Consider the following 20867-nt stretch of genomic DNA (forward strand, 5'->3'; position numbering starts at 1 on the left):
CTCTCTCTCTCTCTCTCTCTCTCTCTCTCTCTCTCTCTCTCTCTCTCTCTCTCTCTCTCTCTCTCTCTCTCTCTGTCTTTCCCTTTCTGTATGTGTATTTTATCCAGATAACAGACACAGGAATATCAATACAGGTAAGGGCTAGTAGGCCCAAAGGCTGGCCTGAGTAAAATCCACTGTGTCCTGCTGCCAGGGGTGGTGGTGTCTGCCCAAGCGCATTCAGCTGGGGTCCCAGGAAGTGGATCCAAGGAGTAAATCCAGGTATCACTGACTTCCAGGCTACGATCTTTCCAGATACGGCATAGGACTCCAAGGGTCCAGAACGACAGGTAGCTAAGCGGAGGGGTTGGGGAGGGCATGGACTGGGCTCTGCCTCTGGCCGTGGAGGGAGGTTGCTTTGCCTGGCTCAAGCTCAGGTGTGTCTGAATAGGATACCGCTCTGGATATCCCAGAAGAAGAGGATTCAGTAAGCAAGGTAGTTTGGTGGGAGGGCACTGCCTTCGGGAGGTATGACCTTCTCGGGAAAGAATTCCAGCATTGATTGTCCCCCAGCCCCAGGAGAATCTCCCCAGAGTGGTCAGATATAGAGTGAGGGGAGCCCACCTGCCCTCTCCACAGCCCACTGCTGGCATGGAGTCCCTGAGCCCTAGCTGGGGGAACCCATGATACTGAGGGTAGACTACACATGTCATTTTTTTTCCCCAAAGGAATAGTTTCCAACTCCCCACAAAGGTTCGGCGCTAGAGTTGCTGACTCCACTGAGAGATTAGTACAAAGAGGACCACCTGGGGATCCTTTTCATTTCTCCCATTTACAGAACATGGAGGACTTGGTATTCTGTAAGCCACTTTCTGAGCCTTGGAGAACCTCGGTTTCCCTAAGATGGTCATAGTGGGGGGAGAGAGAAAGCACAGATAAGCCACATAGGGGAACTGCCACAGGGCATGTAAGTGGTGGCTGGGTCAATCTAGGATCTCCCAGAGGGAGGGTCAGAGGTGGACCCGTGTTGGGAGCATGGCCTCTCCTGAGGGGCTGCCCTTGCCTGCCCAGCTATTGACAAGCCACCCCTGTGCCTTGCCCTTAGCATTTCATTTCCTCCAGTGTATGCTGTCCTGTCTCTCTCCACTGTCCCTAGTTTGTCAGGTCACAATCCTGGACAGAATAGCCTCTCATGCTCCTTTCAAAGAGGATCCAGCGCCCCAAAAGGGCCATAGACTGTCCAAGAGGGCTCATAGTGAGGCTCTTTGGAGCACAGTTACCAATACTCTCCCTCCTGAAGCACCTCTTCCCCCCACCAGCTAGGGACATCAGGCATCTTGTCCCTGAAACAGAATTTTCTATGTCATTTTTTCTCACTAGATAGAATTCCTACTCATGATGGAACCCTCTAGGAAGGCAAAGCTTCCTCCATTCCCAAAGCCAACAGGGGACCCTTATGTTGTTCCTTTCTGTTATTTTTTTAAATTCTAATCTGTTATACATGACAGCAGAATGCATAATGCATGTAACAGTTCATATTACACATATAGAGCACAGTTTTTCATCTCTGGTTGTATACAAAGTATATTCACACCATTTGTGTCTTCATACATGTACTTAGGGTAATGATATCCATCTCATTCCACTGTCTTTCCTATCCCCATCCCCCCTCACTTCCCCTCCCACCCCTTTGCCCTATCTAGAGTTCACCTAATCCTCCCATGCTCCCCCTCCCAACCCCACTATGAATCAGCTTTCTTAGAGAAAACATTTCGCATTTTGTTTTTTGGGATTGGTTAACTTCACTTAGCATTATATTCTCCAAGTCCATTGATTTACCTGCAAATGCCATGATTTTGTTTTCTTTTATTGCTGAATAATATTCCATTGTGCATATATACCATGTTGTGTTTATCCATTCATCTACTGAAGGGCATCTAGATTGGTTCCACAATTTAGTTATTGTGAATTGTGCTGCAATAAACACTGATGTGGCTGTGTCCCTGTAGTATGCTGTTTTTAAGTCCTTTAGGTATAGACCAAGGAGTGGGATAGCTGGGTCAAAAGCTGGTTCCATTCCCAGTTTTCCAAGGAATCTCTATACTGCTTTCCATATTGGCTGCACCATTTTGAAGTCCCACCAGCAATGTATGAGTGGGCCTTTTCCCCCACATCCTCACCAACACTTATAGTTGTTTGTATTCTTCATAGCCACCATTCTGACTTGAGATGAAATCTTACAGTAGTTTTGATTTGCATTTCTCTAATTGCTAGAAGTGTTGAACATTTTTTTCATATATTTATTGATTGATTGTAAATCACCTTCTGAGAAGTGTCTGTTCAGTTCCTTGGCCCATTTATTGATTGAGTCTTATGCTGTTTCTGATGCCAAAATGTGGACTCAAAAGTAGCCACTAACCAGGCTGGACTTCCTCAGCATCTCCCTAACCCTATGCCCTGCTAGGCCGGGTATAAGTGGGCAGAGTTCACTGGAGTTTGGTGGGTGGCTATTGGCAGGCATACCCATGGGCCTGGAGACTGCTCCTAGCCCTGACTTCTGCTCCTTTCTGTTCCTCAATGTCCACACACTGATGACCACTTCAGCGCCACCACTGCTCCCCTCGGATCCCCATAAATCTTTGTTGCATGGCATGGAAATTCAAAACAAAGGTATCTCCAGGCCAGGGCCCCTTTTTGTCCTAACTGGAAGACCATGGGAAGGGAGAGTTCCGGGGGGTCTCCATGAACCTGAAATGGGGTTTCTCTATGTTGAAGTGGAGAGGGAGCCCCAGCCACACTTGTCCTCTATTCTATCCTGTGACACTCCCACTTCCTAGGAAGGGGCTGCCTGAACCCACATCTTTCCCTTCTTTTTCTTTTAGGACCAGTTGTGACGATAGCTCCACCCTCAGGTAAGTTGCCAGCTCTCCCAGTACCTCTCCCATCTTGGCCCTCCCACTTCTCTCCCTGCCTCAGCTCTGGTTGTCCCAGCTCCCATCCAGGCTCCTCCTGTCCTCCTGACACTGCCTGGGCCCAGCATGGACAGGCTCTGTGTGAACATCAAGCACTCCCAGGAGCCCATGAACCTGCTCTCAGACCCTGACCAAGGTGAGAGACCCGGACACTACTCATGCCCACTCACCACCTGCCCAAGGAGATGCACACAGCATTTACACATGCCCTGTGCCCTGATACGGGCTCCTGCTCCCACAGCCACCAAAGGCCTTGCACTGGATACCCTCTGCAGGTCTGGATGACCTGGACAGACTGTGGTCAGTGCTCAGAACTCAGAGGAGGAGGCCAGAGCTGCCAGAGTGTCAAGGAACTATACAGGGTCACCCAGGAGTGATGCTCCAGTTGTAGGAACCAGTGTCTGCAGAGCACAGAGCAGCTTCTCTCTATGGGACCCTGGTGGTGTGGAAGAGGGCAGTGGGGGGAGGAGGCAGGTCCACCCCTACCCTGGAAGGGCCTCCCTGCTCGAGCCGAAGTCACAGGGCAGGCATGGAACACACACTGCTCGGGGATGCTCACAGACAGCCACAGCTCCTGTGTTCCTCCTGGGACCACATGGTTTCCTGCTTCCTCACCCAGGCCCAGGTGTCTTGTGTTCCGTGCGGGCAGGGATCCCAGTTTTCCATCTTATCCTTGACATGCAGCTATCTCAGGGACAGGCACACTCCAGAAGTCTGATGAAAGTTTAGAGACTTGAGATAAGAGGCCTTCTCAGAAGTCTTACTGAAGTCAGGCGTGGTGACACATGCCTTAAATCCAGGTCTCAGGAGGCTGAGGCAGGAGGATCGTGAGTTCAAAGTCAGCCTCGGCAACTTAGTGAGGCCCTAAGCAACTCAGAGAGACCCTGTCTCTAAATAAAATATAAAAAAGGGCTGAGGATATGGCTCAGTGGTTAAGCACCCCAGGTTCAATCCCCAGTACCCCAAAAGAAAAGTCTTACTGAGGGTGGCTGTCACCAAAGACTTGGGGGCCCTTCTGAAACAATGTGAGACTAAAGTGTGAGTAAAAAGATGGTAGAAAGCAGGCTCACAGTATGTGTGGATGCTGAGGAGCAGGTGTGGCCCTCCTGAAGAAAACTGTTGGTGAAGGACAATTTCTGGCAGGGATGTTGTCAAGGAAGAATCTTCTGTTCTGGCCAATGCTCAAGCCTTGGCTTTTACCTCTCCGATCTGGTTTTCTTAGGGATTCAGGTGACTGGCCAGTATAATACAGAGAAGGCTTGTTTCCACTGGATTGAGGTGACCTTCAAGAACCCCCAGGTGCGTGTTCATGCATCCCCTGAACACGTGGTAGTGACACGGAACCGAAGAAACTCTGCTTACAAGTGGAAGGAGACGCTATACTCAGTGTTGCCTGGGTAAGTTTCAGGCTGGGGTCTTCAGCAAATGACCTTTCAGACCCTGTTGGCTCATGATGGTGCTTCCCAGTGGCCTGAGGCCACAGACCTGGGAATGGAGGAGCTGGATATGAGTCTTCTGCAGTGGGCTGCGTTCATAGAAGAGATACAGAGAGCCCTGCTCCAAATCCCTGTGTCCCTGAAAGAACCAAAGAATTGTCCTGGGGACCTGATTCCCCTCACACCTAACCCAGGCCACTATCCCATGCAGGAATCAGTGTAATTTGGAGCTGGCTCTGCAGCTAATCCTGTGTGACCCTGCATAGGCCATTTAGCTCCTCTGAGCCTCAGTTTCCTCACTAATACCTAGAGACGATCATCCTAGCCCTGAGTCAGGGGATGGAGGAACCCAATGAGAGGATGTACTTGGGGAACATGCGCCATCAGATGGGACAGGGTCCCCCATCCCAGTGAAGGGTGGCAATCCCCTATCTGTTAAGGTCGTGATAGCAAATCCTGAGGTATAGGAGGCACTGTCCATCCAGGGTCACATACTGGGCAGCTGGGAGCTAATGGAGGCAAATGGGACTTCTTCTGGGAGGCATGATTGCCCTATCATGGGCCAGGATAGTCCTCCAGCTCTAGAAGTCATGAAGGACCTTGGAGAGAGGCCAAGGACCCTGCTTCTCTGTGAGCTGTGTCCTCTGAGACCCAGGCTTTTGCCACAACCCATCTTTTCCCAAGTATAGAAAACCCTGTCCATTAGCCAGGCACCGCACGCCTGTAATCCCTCCTGCCTCGGTGGCTTGGGAGGCTGAAGCAGGAGGATCTCACATTCAAAGCCAGCCTCAGAGAGGCTGTTTAGAGAGGCCCTAAGCAACTCAATGAAACCCTGTCTCTAAATAAAATATTAAAAAGGGCTGGGGATGTGTCTCAGTGGCTAAGCCCTCCTGGGTTCAATCCCCAGTAACCACCCCCGCAAAAGAAAGAAAGAAAAGAAAAGAAAACCCTATCCATTGTTGCCTCTGCTGCCTCTCCAATTCCTTTGGCAGGGCCTTGTTTCCACTTGTCAATGAGCTCACACTCAGCAAACCTAAGAGGTTTTCCAAAATTCTTCCTGATTTCATAGAAGACCTTAAAGTTTCTTGTTATCTGATGGCCACACAAACATTGAGAGTATTTCTGTGTCTTGGAAATGCACACTAAAAAGCCAAATGAAGAATTCCTGTTCATTCTAGTGATCAAAAATCCAAATGCTTTCATGAGCTACAGAAGATACACATGAAGAAAAAATAGACACCTTTTAGATTGAATCAAATCCACAGGGCAGTATGCATTTAGGGCACTTCCATTTAAATTAACCTCTGAGTGACAGCAGGATCTTATTCCACAAGCTTCAGGGAAGCTAACATTCATAAAGAAATCAAAAGGACAAGAAATGGCAAAGATTATTTTAAGTAAAAAGAAAGATAAGTGATGCATGCTTTCTAGCTACTGGTAAGATTGAGGCCGGAGGAGCGTGAGTTTGAGGCCATCCTGGGCAACTTACAATAGACCCTGTCTCAAATAAAATGAAAGAAGTTCTCTCAGTGGTAGAGTACTAGCCCAGTATACGTGAGGCCCTGGATTCAATCCCCAGTGCTGCCCCCACCCCACCCCACCCCACCCCCGCCCTGCAAAATAGGAGATAGAATGAGGAAAGACTTACCCTCTAGATGTTAAAACCCACAATAACACTGGTATGGTAGTTTAGGCCTATAATCCCAGCAGCTCGGGAGGCTGAGGCAGAGGAATTGTAGGTTCAAAGCCAGCCTCAGCAACTTAGTAAGGACCTAAGCAACTCAGCAAGACTCTGTCTCTAAATAAAATATAAAAAAGGGCTGGGGATGTGGCTCAGTGGAAGTGCTACTGAGTTCAATCCCTGGTACTAAAACAAAAACAAACAAAAAAACCACAATTATGATTAAGCACTCATTTTCAAAAGAAAGAGGTACCAACCATAAACAGAGGGGACAGAGTAGGTATATCAGAGAAAACCACTGGAATCTGGGGTCGTGGCTCACAGGTAGATCACCTGCCTAACATGTACATGACCCTGGTTTGATCCTCAGTACCACGAGAGAGAGAGAGAGAGAGAGAGAGAGAGAGAGAGAGAGAGAGAAATCCCCTAAATCATATAAAACAAATTCATGAAAAAACAAATTTAAGCAATCCAAAAGGAAGGCACTCATTATTTTATAAATAATGCCGAGGAAACTGGATATCATTGAGCTAAATTTGGTCATATTTTATTAATGAGGAAACTGAACCCCGAAAGACTTAAGAGACTCCTACTTCCACCAGGACACTGATTTCCTAGTGGGCTCCAGCCTACTCCCTACCGCTTGCTAAGGCTGCATGCAAGTATTTCTTCTTCCTGCTCAGGACTCTGGATTTCTCCACAGCTTAAAGATGACCATGAACAAGACAGGGCTTCTGATGCTCAGTGGTCCAGACAAAGTCACCATCAGCCTCTTGTCCTTGGATGACCCTAGGAAGGGTCTCCTGCTCCTTCTGCGGGACACTGACCATTTCTCCAGCCACGTCAATGGGACCCTAGGTACTCTACCCACAGCCTGGTCTTAGGACATCCTCAGAAACCACCTCTGCCCCCAAACAGGCAGTGGTCCTCACCGCCATGTGTTTCCCAGGCTCTCTGTCATTATCCCTCACTGACCCGCCCTTTACGTTTCAGGCCAATTTTACCAGGACGTGTTGTGGGAGACACCAGAAGGGGCAGACGACAACAAACGGTTACTGAAGGTTCAGGGAAAGGACTATTCTGCCACCAGGTAACTCAGCACAAGCAGGCCACTCAGCCTGACCAGGGTTGGGGGGGACCAGGAAGCTGAGAGTTGGGCTATGCAGAACCCCACTCCTTCTGTCCTCATTTAGGAACTAGAAACAGTTGAAAGGTTGATAATGTAGGTGAGTCTGGATCAGCTGACCCCACAAAGGATGGTCAGGTCAGACCCACAGAAAGTTCACCAGCTTGAAGATTGGTTGAGGGTAGTAGGACTCTCCATGCCCTCACCTCCAACTCTCAGAGCCCTAGACCCTGGAGACCATACACACTGGGTCTCATGGGTAACATTTTGGGTGACTGGGTCTTGTGCTCAAGAGACTGCTAAAGGGACTCTGGAATTGCACACCTTCCATGCTCCTATCCCCAACTGTCCCCCTCTGTTTCTAACCACACCTGAGATTTGCTGATCATCTGTCCATCTGTTTGTCATCTACCCATTCCAGAGAGCTCAAGTTGGATTACCAAGAGGGGCCCCCAGGAAAAGAGATTTCTTGCTGGTCTGTGGAGCTGTAGTTCTGACGGAAGAATCCTGTACCCTGCTGCAGGGCCACCTATGGGGACTAGATCACAATGCAGAGGGGGATTCCAACTGGTTTCAAATAAAGAAAGGTGGCATGAACTCAGAGAATGGTGTCTCTCATTCCAAGTGGACAAATCCCAGGTCCTCAATCTCCCATCCTGGACAGTTAGCCTCATACAGAGTTAGAATCTTCTACTTTGGGCCCTGAAGGGCCTGTGGCCACTGAGGCCCATGGAAAGCTTTTAGCCCTGTTACCTTGTTTTGCAGATAAGAAAATTATGACTAAGCCACCCATTAAAAATGCTGGTCCAGGGGGGCTGGGGTTGTGGTTCAGCGGTAGAGCACTTGCCTAGCATGGGTGAGGCACTGGGTTTGATCCTCAGTACTGCATATAAATAAATGAATAAAATAAAGGTGTATCAACAATATATATGTGTGTGTGTGTGTGTGTGTGTGTATATATATATATATATATATATATATATATTTTTTTTTTTTTTTAATGCTGGTCCAGTGCTCAGCAAGGGATCCACAGCTGAAGAATGTTCTCCAGGAAGAGTGGAAACAAGTTTTGATTAACAAAAAAGCATGAACTGGGTTAACCTGTTCTTCCTAGGCTAACTCCCAAACTCTCCCAGTGAGTTTAGGGGCTCTTTGAATGGAATTTGCTTTACACTAGTCAATTTTCACTCCTGGGCTCAGGAACAGGCCTATTTGCTCCCTACCTGGTAAAGAAGCTAGCACTGGAAGATAAGGGAGATAGAGCCAAGGCCCAGCAGCCTCTCTCCGTATAGGGTAGTCTGGGTCTTCAACTCTAAATCCTGTGCCATTGAGGGAATCTATTCCTGTTTACGTTAGGCATCCCCAAGATTCCACCCAATTCCTCTACATGCAAAGCATACTGGAAATGAAAAAAAAAAAATGTATCCTTAGAGTCAGCCCTTTGTATCTGCAGTTTCTTTCTCTGCAGATTCAACCAACCATGAAACAAAAAAAAAAAAAAAAAACTTAAAAAAATTGCAACCTCAGCAGTTTGAGAGTCTGAGTCAGGAGGATTGGGAGTTCAAAGCCAGCTTCAGCAACTTAGCCAGGCCCTCAGCAACTTAACAAGACCCTGTCTCTAAATAAAATATTTTAGAGAGGACTGGGGGATGTTGCTCAGTGGTTAAGGCCTCTGGGTTCAATCTCTGGTACAAAAAAAAAGCATCAGTATTGAATAGATAGAAACTTAAAAAAAAATCATTATTCCCTAAACAATTCAGTGTAATACATACAAATAAATAGTATTTGCATTGTATTAGACATTGCAAGTAACCTGGAGATGATCTGAAGCATATTGGAGGATGTGAGAAGGTTTTACGCAAACACATTGCCATTTTTTATGAAGGACTTGAGCATCCACAGATTTGTATCCTTAGAAGGTCCTAGAACCAATCTTCTGTGGTTACTGAGGCATGTCTTAAAAGAAAAAAACAAAAAGACATGATCTATGGTTTACAAATAAATAGCACAAAGAGAATAAAACAAACAAACAAAAAAGAATAAAAGAAAAGAGACAAATCACCAGGGTAGGGGACCTGCATATAGACCACAAAGCTTTGCTCTGAGCTTCCTGGCAATCAGGGTGAAGCAGAAAGTAAATTCATTTGCTTGCTAAGAGGAAAGGACAGATCATCAGGGAAACATTCTTTTCTAGCCCTTGAGCTATAGAAACTTTCTAGGAAGGTCAGAGATCAGGCCAGTGGGAGGGATCTTCAGCACAGGTTTGTCCCACACAAACAAACATTCTTCCTTGCACTTCTGCCCCCACTCCCAGGGAAGGTGGGGGGTCTCGGGCTGTTTCTTTGTGAGGGTCTCTTGGAAGGGCTCAGGCCAGAAGTCGGCAAGATGAGAGAGCAGCTTGTGGGGCTAGCAAGAGACATACAGGGATGAAAGGACTGCCCAACTCAAGCTCATGGGACACTGACCCATGGCACAACTGCCTGGGCTGGGCAATAGCAGACCCAGACTACGCCGGTTGACTTTCTGGCCCTGCCAGCACCTGCAGGGTGGGTATCCCGTGTGCAGTTGAAAGCAGGTCTATATCCTCCCTTTCATTCACAAGCTTCTCTCCAACACCTACTTGGGCCAGGCCCTGGGCTGGTCCCGTGGATACATTGGGCATGTTGACAGACACAGCACCCTTTGTGACAGCCGTCACCCAGCACATGATCAAGTGCTTCAGGAGCCTAAGGGGAGACTTCTTGGCCAGCCTGGGGATGCCAGGGAAGCCTTCCTGGAGGTGGAGGTGTTGGGTTGAAATTTGAAGGATAAAAAGTAGTTAGCCCAGTGGGAGACAGGAGGGCAGGGACACCGGCATGTTCCTAGGCCCAGAGCCAGAGCCCTGTGCACTGAGTTCAGGGAAGGGGGAGGAAAAGCAGCCGTGCAGAGAGGACCAGAACTGCTCAGTCTGCATATGCCTCACCACGGAGCATGGCCTTGGTCCTGAAGGCCGGGCTGGAAGCAGGGTCCGGCAGAACAAGGACAATGTGGACAGGGAGAGGATGTCTGCCTGGATTTTGCCTGCGAGCATCCCTCTGCCCCAGTGTTTGGAGAGGGGTGGGGTCTGGGCTGGCCCCTCCCCTTGCCCATCTCCCAGCATTGTGCCTTGGTTGCTACCTGGACCAGCAGGGTAGAGATGGTGCCTCAGAAGGACCAGAAATGATGTGAGGATGTCTTTCCCCACCCTGCATCCAGCAGGATCTTCCTCCCCATCACAGATGTGAAAACTGAGCTCATGATATAGGCTCAGCATGTGGCTCCTTAACCCATTCAGGATGGAGTGGGATAGCAGGGCCTGCACACTCTAGAGGGTCCCTTCACACAGGTTTGGACCTTTCAGCTGGTCCAGCCCAGACCTCTCTCACATTCACCCTAGGCTTTCAGTTTGGTGGCTGTATCTCATGAGCCACCGGACTGCCAGTAGAGTCCCACAGCCATCTGGGAGTCGCCTTTCCTTCCTTCCAGCCCCCTCTCCACAGTCCTAGAGCAGTATGATCTCTAGATAACATTGCTTCTGGCTCGAGGAGTGAGGAGCAGCTGTGGGTCCCCTGAAGTGGAGGTAGGACAACTCCTATGACCATAGCCACATGCCATCCCCCACCAACATTCAGGGCTTTCCCCAGTTTGATTCCAACCTCCTCCAGTCTTATTGTGTCTCCTGCTCTTCCACCTATCAAATCACTCACTGCTTCCTTCACCAGGGTCCCCTCTGCCCAGCACGCCCTTAGACCCCAGGCTGAGAAAACTGTACAGGCAAAGGATTGGGGGCAGGACAGGTCACCTTTGCACAATTTGAAGGAGCCTGTATATCTGGAATCCAGAAAGTACGGGGAAGTAGCTGGTATGTAAGGGGAAGCTAGAGAGGCCAGAGGAAGGACTTTTGTCCCAAGAGCAATGGAGGAGAGATGTCACCTGTGGGATTTAGGCAGGGAGAAATGATCAATTCTTCTCTGCAAAAAATAAAAAATAAAAAAAAAAAACCTCTCTCTGGGAGGCAGTGACGGAGGCCCAGGAAGAGCAATTGTTCAGACTGCAGATCTCTTACAGCCCCATCTCCAGGAACTTCTCTCTGCCTTCCCACCCAACCCCAGACTGATTGAGATGGAGAGAAAGTGGTCACATGAGCTGGCTGGAGGATCCTAGAAAGTCTGGGCCCAGATTAAGGCAAACTTGAGCAGACATGAAAATAGGAACAGGATTACTAAACCATGTGCCCCAGATCCCAGCCCAGGGTATTGTATCTGCTGAATCAAAGGATGGGTCATTGGGTACATGGCTGGACAGATGGTTGAAGGGATGGATAGATGGCAGGACCAATGGGTTGGTGAGTGGATGGATGAAAAGATGGTTGTAGGGATGGAAGGATGGTAGAATGAATGAGTGAGAGAATAGATGGATAGATGGATGGATGGTGGGTGGAGGGGTGGTAAGATAGTTTGGACCTGATGTGTTCCCCCAAGGCCCATATGTTAAAGGCTTATATGCCAGTCAGTGGCACTCTTGAGAGGTAGTGGAATGTTTAGGAGGTGATTCTAGCATCTAGGAGGAGGTTGGATCTCTGGAAGGCATGCCCTTGAAGGGGATATAGAGATGCTGGCTCCTTCTTCTCCTTCTCCTTCTCTCTCTGCTTGCTGGACTCCATAAGGTGACTAGACCTCCTCTGCCATGCACTCCCGTCATGATGTACTATGCCACCACAAGCCCGAAGTGATGGGGCCAAGTGTCCATGGACTGAAACCTCTGAAACTGTGAACTAAAACAAATCTTTGCTCCTTTAAGTTGATTACCTCAGATATCTGTCACAGCAACAGAAAACTGACTAACACAGGTGGATAGACTGAGGGGTGGGTGACAGCACCACTTAGATGTGAGCTATGTCTGCCCTGTAGCACTTTCTACCTCTGAAGGTCCTGATAGGAGCTCCTGAGCCGTGACCCCTAACCTTTCTTTTGGTGTCGCTAGATTCTGAAATGCACTCCACCCTTCCTGAATCCCTTGGCTCCAAGAGTCAATTATTTATTTTTTTCCTTCCCAAATCATACATTTCATTCCCCAGACACGGTTTCTCAGCTGTTTCAATTCCCTGCCTACCATCCATCCCCTCCTTTGGACTACTTTGGGTCCAACTTTGGGTTCCTTGGATCAGGAGCTCATGAAGGCACACAGAGGCAGCTGTCTGATTTCCATGTTGCGCTTTATTGTTCCAGGCCCTTCTACAGGACCCATTCTACACCCCTGTTCCAACGAACAATCTCAATAAGCGTTGCCATGTTTCCTCAGAACAGGTTGGGGACGATATAGTCAGTGTGGACGCCATCAATCAGCCCTTCCCCATTGTTGTGGACAAACCAGCACGCGACCTTCATGCCAACACTGGCATCCTTTCTGTAGTCTTTCTGGGAGCCCCTGGGAGAAGATAGAGAGGTGCATAGGTAGGCAAGATGGCAGTGGCATGGGCCTACGATTGGAAAAAGGTGTGAATTTAGAAATTATTTGTAGGTATGTGGGTGCGTGTAGGTATGTGTAGGTGGGGTGAGGGATTGAACCGAGGATCTCACACATGCCAGGCAAGTGCTCTACCCATGAGTCAAGAGTTTGGAAATTCTAAGAGTCTATAATTTTTTGGTCAAGAATGAGGTCACGTGATTATTCTTTCTAGAGAGCAGAGATTGGGCTTTTCCTTGATTGGGAGGGGCCTAAAGGGAGTCAAGACCTCCAAGAGAAACAAGGGTCCCCCATAGAGAACAAGAGCCCACCAGGTAAATACACCTGGACAGAGAGCACTCTTTCTTTCTGTCTTGTTGCTGGGCAGGAGGAAGGGGCCCAAGGTGTCCCCTCACCTTGTGACGGTCAACCGATGGTTCTTTACTACCATTGTGGCATCTGGCTTTGTGGGATCGGAGCCTGGGTGGATGTCAGACACTTTAAAGTCAAAGGGATGGAAGAATTGTCCTGGAAATGAAAACATTCACCCTGTCAGTCCCTGGCCATGACCATGGGTAATGTGGCCTCTGGCCTTTCAGGGTTGATGCAGAAGCTGAACAGCTGAATTGGGGGATCGTGAGCTGGGTCCAGCATGACCAGGACGGCCTTGTGCATGCATTTCCCATGCTGTCACGTTGGCTTGAGCAGCCTGCCATCTGAACACTCCATACCTAGCAGCCCATGAGTCTGTGCTGACATCCGGTGACTGTCCACCACGTAGAAGCCTAGAAAGTCATAGTGACCTGGAAGTTTCTTCCACACCTGGTGCAGGACAACCACAAATGTGACCCCGTCACCAAAGGAGATCACCATGTTCTTCTTCCTATTGATTGTCACGGATAGCCTAGAGAGAAGAAGAGGTAGCTGTGGGGCCTTGACCACAACACAGGTCATCTGAATCAAGGACATCTCAGCAAGGACTTCAGAGTACATGGCAACTGAGAGCACAGACTCCAGGCACTGCTTCAGGAGTACTGGAAAGAGGGTGCCTTGTGCCTGCCCTCTACACCCTCCACAGAGGGCAGCGTGGCTCCTCCTTAAGCAGGAGAGAGGGCCACCCTGGGATTCAGAGGCCTGGGGCTCAGCTCAGCCACAGACTTCCTGTGTGACTTTGGGTAGGTTGCACCCCATCTCTGAGTCTCAGTGGGAGTAGCATTCCTGCCCTGCCCACCAGGCTCTGAGGGATCTAAAGACATAGAAAAGTCTAAGGGACTTGAAAATTAACAGCTTCAGCCAGAGAAGATGCAAGTGGTGGTAGATGCTATTGCTTTATTTTTATTTATTAAATTAAATTAATTAATTTATCTGATACTAGAGATTGAACTCAAGGACACCTAACCACTGAGCCACATCCTCAGCCCTTTTTAAAAAAAAAAATATATATATATATATTTTATTTAGATACAGGGTCTTGCTAAGTTGCTTAGGGCCTTGCTAATTTGGCTGGGTCTGGCTTTGAACTCATGATCCTCATACCTCAGCCTCCCAAGCCACTGGGATTACAGGCATGTGCCACTGTGCCCGGCTTATTTTTATTTTTTTGAGACAGAGTCTCACTATGCTACTAAGGCTGGTCTTGAACTCCTGGGCTCAAGGGGTCCTCTTCCCTCAGCCTCCTAAGTAGCTTGGAATATTGATGTGTACCACCAGCTATTGATTTCTAATGATTTCATCCAACCAGCCTGTCCCTCACACAGTTCTACAAACTGTCCAGCTGCTAATTCTGCCTCTGATATGGGCCCCAGGAGTTGGTTGGGGGGCACTGTGGTTACCTTTCCCTAGGGACTGAACTCCAAGGCCACCAGTCTCTCTGGAGACCTCTGGATATTTGACCCTTAGAGTCCTAGATGGAGGACCTTACCCATCCTGTGTGACGGTGACTGTGTCTAGCCAGCTGAAAGTGCTTGGCTCATCCCCATTCCATAGAGTGATCTTCTCTGTCGTCACCTCCATCCGGAAGTCCATCTGACTGTTGGTAATGCCCAGTTTCCCAAAGAAAGTCTTTCTGTTGTTGGCGGCAGTGCTGTCTCTCTTGTCACCAATGATCTGCCCATTAACAGTGAGACCTGCCAGAGAGATAGGGATAGGGAAGGGAGAGAGACCAGTGAGGCCCTCTGAGTCCAGACTGGCCTTTAGGGATGTGCCTTCCCCTTCAACGAGACCTGCTGAAGGGTGGCAGGGCAGAGCCCCAAGGAAAAACCAGGACATCAGAGCCCAGCCCTGTCTGCTCCTGGATACTTCAGATCTAGGTTGTGCTGGGACACTGGGGATAGCCTCTTGCCTGGGCCTGGGAATGTTCTTCAGAGAAAAATAAAAGTGTTCTCCAGAGTCAGGCAGGGTCCTGCCCACCAGCACCAGGCTACTGGTTACCTCTAGCCCTCTGTCTCCTAACGCCAGGGACTTAGTCTGGCTCTCAGTCCTCCCTCCCCGACTTCCACTCCCAGAGTTCTCAGCATATGAAGATGGATATGCTACTGGGGCGGAGAAAAGAGACCTGGTTCCTGAGTCCTCCTTGAAGCAGACCAGGTACTCCCACCAAAAAGATCTTTGCCATAATTAAGTTTCTCTTCTTGTCAGAAAGATGTTTACAAAGGGTGTCAACAGGATATCAGCAAAATCTTCTGCAGAGGGCATGTGGTTTGTAGCTTTCTCCTTCTTGTAAATGCCAGTTTTGCAGGAAAAAAATTATAAAACCTCTATCTAGTGGCTAGCCTAAGAATATGAGACAATGAGTATGACCCCTGAGTATAAATCTAAAAAAAATTCCAGATTTAGGGTCCAGAGATTTTTAAGCATGAGCCCCCTCTGGACCGCTGTAGCATAAAATGAACCTGCTTCCTGAAAATTCCTAAAGTGTCCAGCCTCATCTGTCCTCCCTCATCCTGATGGCTCCAGACCCTCCCAGGAAGCACCCTGACCTGCAGCCCCCACCTGTGTCTGGGTCCTGGATGAGGCGCAGCACCGTGCCCGGGTCTTCATCAATGTTGAAGCAGAGGGCATCATTCTTTTCTGGGACTTGGATGATGAAGTGAGGGTCTCCATCGACTGAGGGCACATTAGAGAAGGGTCTGGCGCCCAGGGCCTCTCACTGTACCAGGGGCCTCCCCTGGTCTCCTGGCCCCAGTGGGCTGGACTTCCAGGTAGGCAGGAATGCTGTACCCAAGACCCCGAGCATTGTCCCAGGAGGACCCAGGGAACTCACCATAGTAGTAGGGGTTTTGAGGAGGCTGGTAGCCAACTGTGGAGCACAGGCAGGACAGAGTAAGTGAGCAGTCCTGGGGAGGGCCAGGAATACTCTCATTCTTTCCCCTACCCTGCCACCCTCCAATCCCTGCAGGACATCTGGTCATCTGCCTGTCTTAACTGACTCAGGAAAGATCACAAACAGGAATGGGGCAGCAGAGATGGCTACAGCAGGCAGCAAATACTCACCCAAGTAGGCCTTGGAGGGGGTCGCGGATATGGCTAAAAAGAAGACAAAAGGCAGTCATGAGCAGAGTCTAGGGGTTCACTTCTGCTCAGCCATGTGCCTGATGTCTGTCTTGGGGTTACTGGTCCCTAGTGGGGTCCTGACACAGGCATATAGAAAAATAGGCATGTGACCCTAAAGTTGAGGCTTTATAAGTGGGCACATGTCCAGGGAACTCCTTTACAGGGCTAGAGGTGACAGAGATGTCATTTGAATGCTAGGAGCATCGCATTTTTATGTGGCTAAAATGCAAACCATCAAGTCACCAGCTTTTCTCTCCTGAGTAATACTCAGAGCAGACATCTGTCCCTAGCCTTGGACTTTCCAAGCCTTAGTTAGAGTAGGTTGAAGCCCACAGACAGTTGTCTGTTGCTCCTTGGTAGTAAAACACCTGCCTCTCTCAGGTACACACATGCATGCATATACACACAAATGCACACATGAACATTTTATCCCAGTGACTAGGTATGACAGGGCTGCTCTCAGGGGAAAGTGGTGGCCTGTCCTAACATGATCCTTATCGATAGGGGGACAGGCTGGCAGGTGTGGAAGATGTCCTCCCTGGAGGTGATGGGCTGGTGTGGGGTAAGTTTCCATTTTTATGGTGAGACAGGTGCAGAGTTATTTCTAGCAATTTCCAGCATGGGTACTGGGCCCAAGCTGCCCAGGCCAAAGTCCTAGATCAGCTACCTACTGAATCCTTAAGCAAATAGACTTAACCTCTCGGTGCCTCTTTCCTCACTATGAAATGTGACATTATGATTCCCTTGGAGGGCTGTGTGAGATAGAGTAGGAGTGCCTGATGTGCTACATTGCTAATTTTTGCAGATCACAGAATACTCTCATGCTGATTATCTCTTCTTGGGCAAGGAAAGCCACCCTAAGCCACTGATGGGAAGTCCGAGGCTCAGAGGGGAACAGAGCTTGGTCCATGATCACTCATGAGTTGGCAATAATGAGCCGGACCTGAGCCCAGATGTGCTGAGCCTCCCCAGACTCTGGGCTGAATGTCCCCACTGGCTGGGAATGACATCTCAGGCTCTGCCTCCTCCCCCAGTCACAAGGCCCACCCAGCAACTGGAGGCAGCTTACCTTCTGCATCACCAGGTTCAGCCAGGAAGGAAGAGGAAAAACGTGTTAGAAGCCATAGACTACTGGTCAGGTCCAGTGCCACCAATGAGAGTGGCCTGAGCAGGAGCCAGAGCTTGCCATCAGGTTGACAGCAAGCTTTGTCCCCAGAGTGTCCCCTAGAACCAAGACCTCCTGGAAGACAGGGGCTTGGCCTGGCCTGGCCCAACTATTTGCCAGTTTTGCCTTTCAATGCCAAGCCCCCTGCCCTGCACCCAGCTGCAGTGGGCATTGGGGACCCCTGTTGAGTGGGTCTGGTTGAGGAGGCTTGGTCCTAGACTCTAGTTCTCGAGGCCTCTTTTTCCTCACAATCCCCAGATGCCTAGTAGCCTGCTCCAGGCCTAACTCTCAGACTGGAAGTGTTTCTTCTTGTCTAACTGAGCCCTGAGTCCCTTCTTTGAAATAACGCATAGACCATGTATCTTCTTGACTCACATCCCTTGAGAGACTTAGAGGTTCCTACTTACCCCACACTCCATTGTTCCTGCTACCTGCTTTAACTGCTTCTCTCTCTCTCTCTCTCTCTCTCTCTCTCTCTCTCTCTCTCTCGTGTGTGTGTGTACATATTCATATTTTTGTTTTGAGACATGGCCTCACCAGGTTGCCAAGGCTGGCCTTGAACTTGTGATCCTCTTGCCTCAGCCTCCCAAGTGCCTAGATTACCAGTATACACCACCATGCCTGGCTGACTCCTTCACTCTTGCCACACCACCTTTCTGACCCCTTGACCAGTTTCTCTTCTGGTGCCTCCAGACCTGCCCCTCTTCAGGAAGTCTGGTCTCCCTGGCCCGGCCAACTCCTCTGCTGAGTTCCTAGGGCCCAGGGTCCTAGAAGGCAGCCTCTGAATTCTGGCCTCTTCTCTCCGTGCCCACCTTCCCCAGGCTTGTCGGCGATGGCTGTCTGGTCCTCATTGTCCTCAGGCTTGGTCACCACCATGGAGGTCAGCGGAGTCACAAAGTGGTACTTGAGGGATAGGTCCAGGGCCTGGGCTGTGAGGTTCTCCTTCTCCTCCCCTTGGGCGTTCTTTCTGTGGAGTGGGGGCCACACAGTTCAGCCCAGAGAACAGCCCTTGCCTGCCTTCCCCTGCACCAACTCCCATAACCAGACCAGGATTGGATACCCATCCCACAATTGGTGCCCATAGTGGAGCCCACTGGGGCTCAGAAGAGACCGATTCATCAGCCCCCTGGAGCATATGGACAAACTCTGTATCCTCTCTGGGCCTCAGTTTCCCCACTTATAAAATATAAGGAGCTATGACAATCCCACATGACAGTGTCCATGTGCCAAGCACTTAGAATGGGCCAGACCCCATCTGAATGGATGCTGATACTGCCCTCTTGAGTGGGCCCGGCTCTACCCTCTGGGCACTAGAGCCTGGAACCTAGGCTTGGGTTTTGTTTAATTTTGTTTTGTTTTGTTTTTGTTTATACCAGGGATTGAACCCAGGGGCACTTAACCTCTGAGCCACATCCCCAGCCCTTTTTTATATTTTATTTAGAGACAGGGTCTTGCTGAGTTGCTTAGAGTCTTACTGAGTTGCTGAGGCTGGCTTTGAACTTGCCTCAGCCTCCCAAGTTCCTGTGATTACAGGGGTGAACCACCGCCCCTGGCTCGGCCTTCAGTTTTGTTCACTGTCACTGGGTCATGCTGGAAGCAGGGAGCCAGGTATAAAGGCCCTTCCTACCCTCCAGGCCCTGCCAGGTTGCTGGCCTCAGCAGAGCTTGCTTGCTTGAACCTCAGGATGAAAGGTGAACATTTCCTTGACTGTGCCAAGAAGAGGGCAAAATAGCAGGGACAGGTTTGCTTCCTCAGTGTGAGGCACAGGGGCAGGCCCAGGTAGGTACCGAGGAGTGCCAGGTACCCAAGGTGAGGCCTGGTTATGTGAAGGGTGGGCCAAGGTCACCTTTTTTCCAGTAGCTGCTCAATGGTGAGGTAGGCCCAGAGCCGCTCAAGGTAGTTCCCAAAAATATAGTCTTGTTCCTTCAGGGCCTCCTCCATCTCCTTCACATCCACCTCCTCTGTGAAGGTCAGGTCGTTGAAAGCCTGGGTGGGGGTGAGAGGAGGTGAGGGTTTTGAGGTCTGGGGTCCATCAATGATAGCACTTCTCGGCCCCAGGTCCCCACTCACCCCTTGGCCCTTCACATCTGCCTTGAAGCTGTTTATGTTCTCGTCCGCCAAGCGCCCGGCCACCACTATCTCAGAGCCATCATAGAAGTGCTGATAACTGTTCTGGGTGAGGTCCAGGATTGCATTCTGGGGGTACTCCATCTCTACGCCTGTCAACAGCGGGTTAGCCACCTCATCGTAGAAGCCCTGGAGTCCAGATCAGAGAGCTGGTCATCTCAGGCCCCCAGGGGCTGGCTCTCACCCATGCTGTGACATGGCATCTAACCCCCTGGGGCTGAGTCAGTCCTGCCTCATCGTTTTCATTTCTNTATATATATATATTAGTTGTAGATGGACACAATGCCTTTATTTTTATTTATTTATTTATTTATTTTTGTGTGGTGCTGAAGATCAAACCCAGTGCCTCACATGTGCAAGAAAAGTGCTCCACCCCCTTGAGCCACAACCCCAGCCCCAGGAAGTTCTTTCTGATACCTGAAATTGGCCCCCAGAGGAGCAGCTAAGGAAGTAATGAGCCCTCATTCCTGGAGGTGTGAGAGACAAGACGTACCTGCAACTGCAGGTCAGCATCCGAGTCTTCATAAATACGTCGGGCAAACCCATGGTTCTCCAGGCCCATGGTCTCCAGGAAATTAAAATTCAGATTGTTGCCAAAGCCCAGGTTATACAAGGGGAACTTGCCCTTGATGGCATTGCGCACGTTCTCTTGGATCCTTTCAGGTCTGCTCTCACCTGCAGGGAAGGGTGTTCACATTCCAGCCAGCACCCTGGGGACCTTCTGCACCAGCTCTGTCTGGAGAGGTCTGATACCCACACTTGCAGAGCTGGTGGAGTCACGGCCATGATCTGTGGCCAGGACAGATGTTGGGAAACCCTGGTAGAGGGAGGCAGGGTCCTACTCATGAAGGGCCTCTCAGTCTGTGGAGAACCCTGAGAAGAGCTGACAGAGGTCATACACTGAGCCAGCTTCAGAGCCAGGAGGGTAACCAGGTACTCACCCTGGCTCAGAGCCACCCGAGCCCCTCACCAGCATTGGCATCCCCGTCTGTCAACATGATGACGATGGAGGTGCTCCTCTCAGGGACCAGGTTTTCCTCCCGGGCCTTGTTCAGCATATGGATGCCTCTCAGCAGCCCATCATTGAGGTTGGTCACTGTGACACAGACAGAGAGCACCGTGGGAGAGTGTTCTCAGGGTGCCAGGGTGAGAGGATGCCAGGACAGAAGGTCCTGCTCAAGTGCCAAGAATCCCACCTGCCCATACATGGAGGTACTCAATAACACTTTCTGAATCAATCAGTGTGTGAACGAACAAATGACTTAGGATTTTTTGTTTGTTTGGTACTTGGGGATTGGACCCAGGGGCACTTAACCACTGAGCCACATCCCCAGACCTTTTTTTTTTTTTTTTTTTTTTTTTTTTT

General features: G+C 49.7%; 2 protein-coding genes across 9 annotated transcripts in view; one reads left to right on the forward strand and one right to left on the reverse strand.

Annotated features, from left to right (window-relative positions):
* Positions 1–7791, forward strand: part of Itih4 (inter-alpha-trypsin inhibitor heavy chain 4) — a 16483-nt gene extending 8692 nt beyond the window's left edge. The window contains exons 14-24 of one of the 5 annotated variants that reach the window (XM_015494440.2): positions 108–134; positions 279–329; positions 431–475; positions 708–839; positions 2584–2649; positions 2862–2891; positions 2971–3087; positions 4174–4348; positions 6772–6926; positions 7062–7158; positions 7616–7791. In XM_015494440.2, the coding sequence (XP_015349926.1) occupies positions 108–134; positions 279–329; positions 431–475; positions 708–839; positions 2584–2649; positions 2862–2891; positions 2971–3087; positions 4174–4348; positions 6772–6926; positions 7062–7158; positions 7616–7685 (965 nt within the window). In that variant the 3' untranslated portion in view covers positions 7686–7791. The remainder of the gene's footprint in view (positions 1–107; positions 135–278; positions 330–430; positions 476–707; positions 840–2583; positions 2650–2861; positions 2892–2970; positions 3088–4173; positions 4349–6771; positions 6927–7061; positions 7159–7615) is intronic. The other 4 variants (XM_015494441.2, XM_015494443.2, XM_015494442.2 and 1 more) reach the window with 4 other exon arrangements.
* A 4617-nt stretch (positions 7792–12408) lies between these two features.
* The window catches only part of Itih3 (inter-alpha-trypsin inhibitor heavy chain 3), a 14759-nt gene continuing 6300 nt past the window's right edge, over positions 12409–20867 (reverse strand). For 2 of the 4 annotated variants that reach the window (XM_015494444.1, XM_048801150.1), the window contains 13 exons: positions 20472–20597; positions 19995–20176; positions 19445–19630; positions 19221–19360; positions 18187–18341; positions 17279–17281; positions 16150–16182; positions 15920–15955; positions 15649–15762; positions 14579–14783; positions 13389–13561; positions 13074–13185; positions 12409–12639 (listed from right to left, as the gene is read on the reverse strand). In XM_015494444.1, coding sequence (XP_015349930.1) covers positions 12510–12639; positions 13074–13185; positions 13389–13561; positions 14579–14783; positions 15649–15762; positions 15920–15955; positions 16150–16182; positions 17279–17281; positions 18187–18341; positions 19221–19360; positions 19445–19630; positions 19995–20176; positions 20472–20597 — 1595 coding nt within the window. In that variant the 3' untranslated portion in view covers positions 12409–12509. The remainder of the gene's footprint in view (positions 12640–13073; positions 13186–13388; positions 13562–14578; positions 14784–15648; positions 15763–15919; positions 15956–16149; positions 16183–17278; positions 17282–18186; positions 18342–19220; positions 19361–19444; positions 19631–19994; positions 20177–20471; positions 20598–20867) is intronic. The other 2 variants (XM_048801151.1, XM_015494445.1) reach the window with 2 other exon arrangements.

This window comes from Marmota marmota, unplaced genomic scaffold, assembly GCF_001458135.2.
Source record: "Marmota marmota marmota unplaced genomic scaffold, marMar, whole genome shotgun sequence".
In the NCBI taxonomy this organism is placed as follows: domain Eukaryota; kingdom Metazoa; phylum Chordata; class Mammalia; order Rodentia; family Sciuridae; genus Marmota; species Marmota marmota.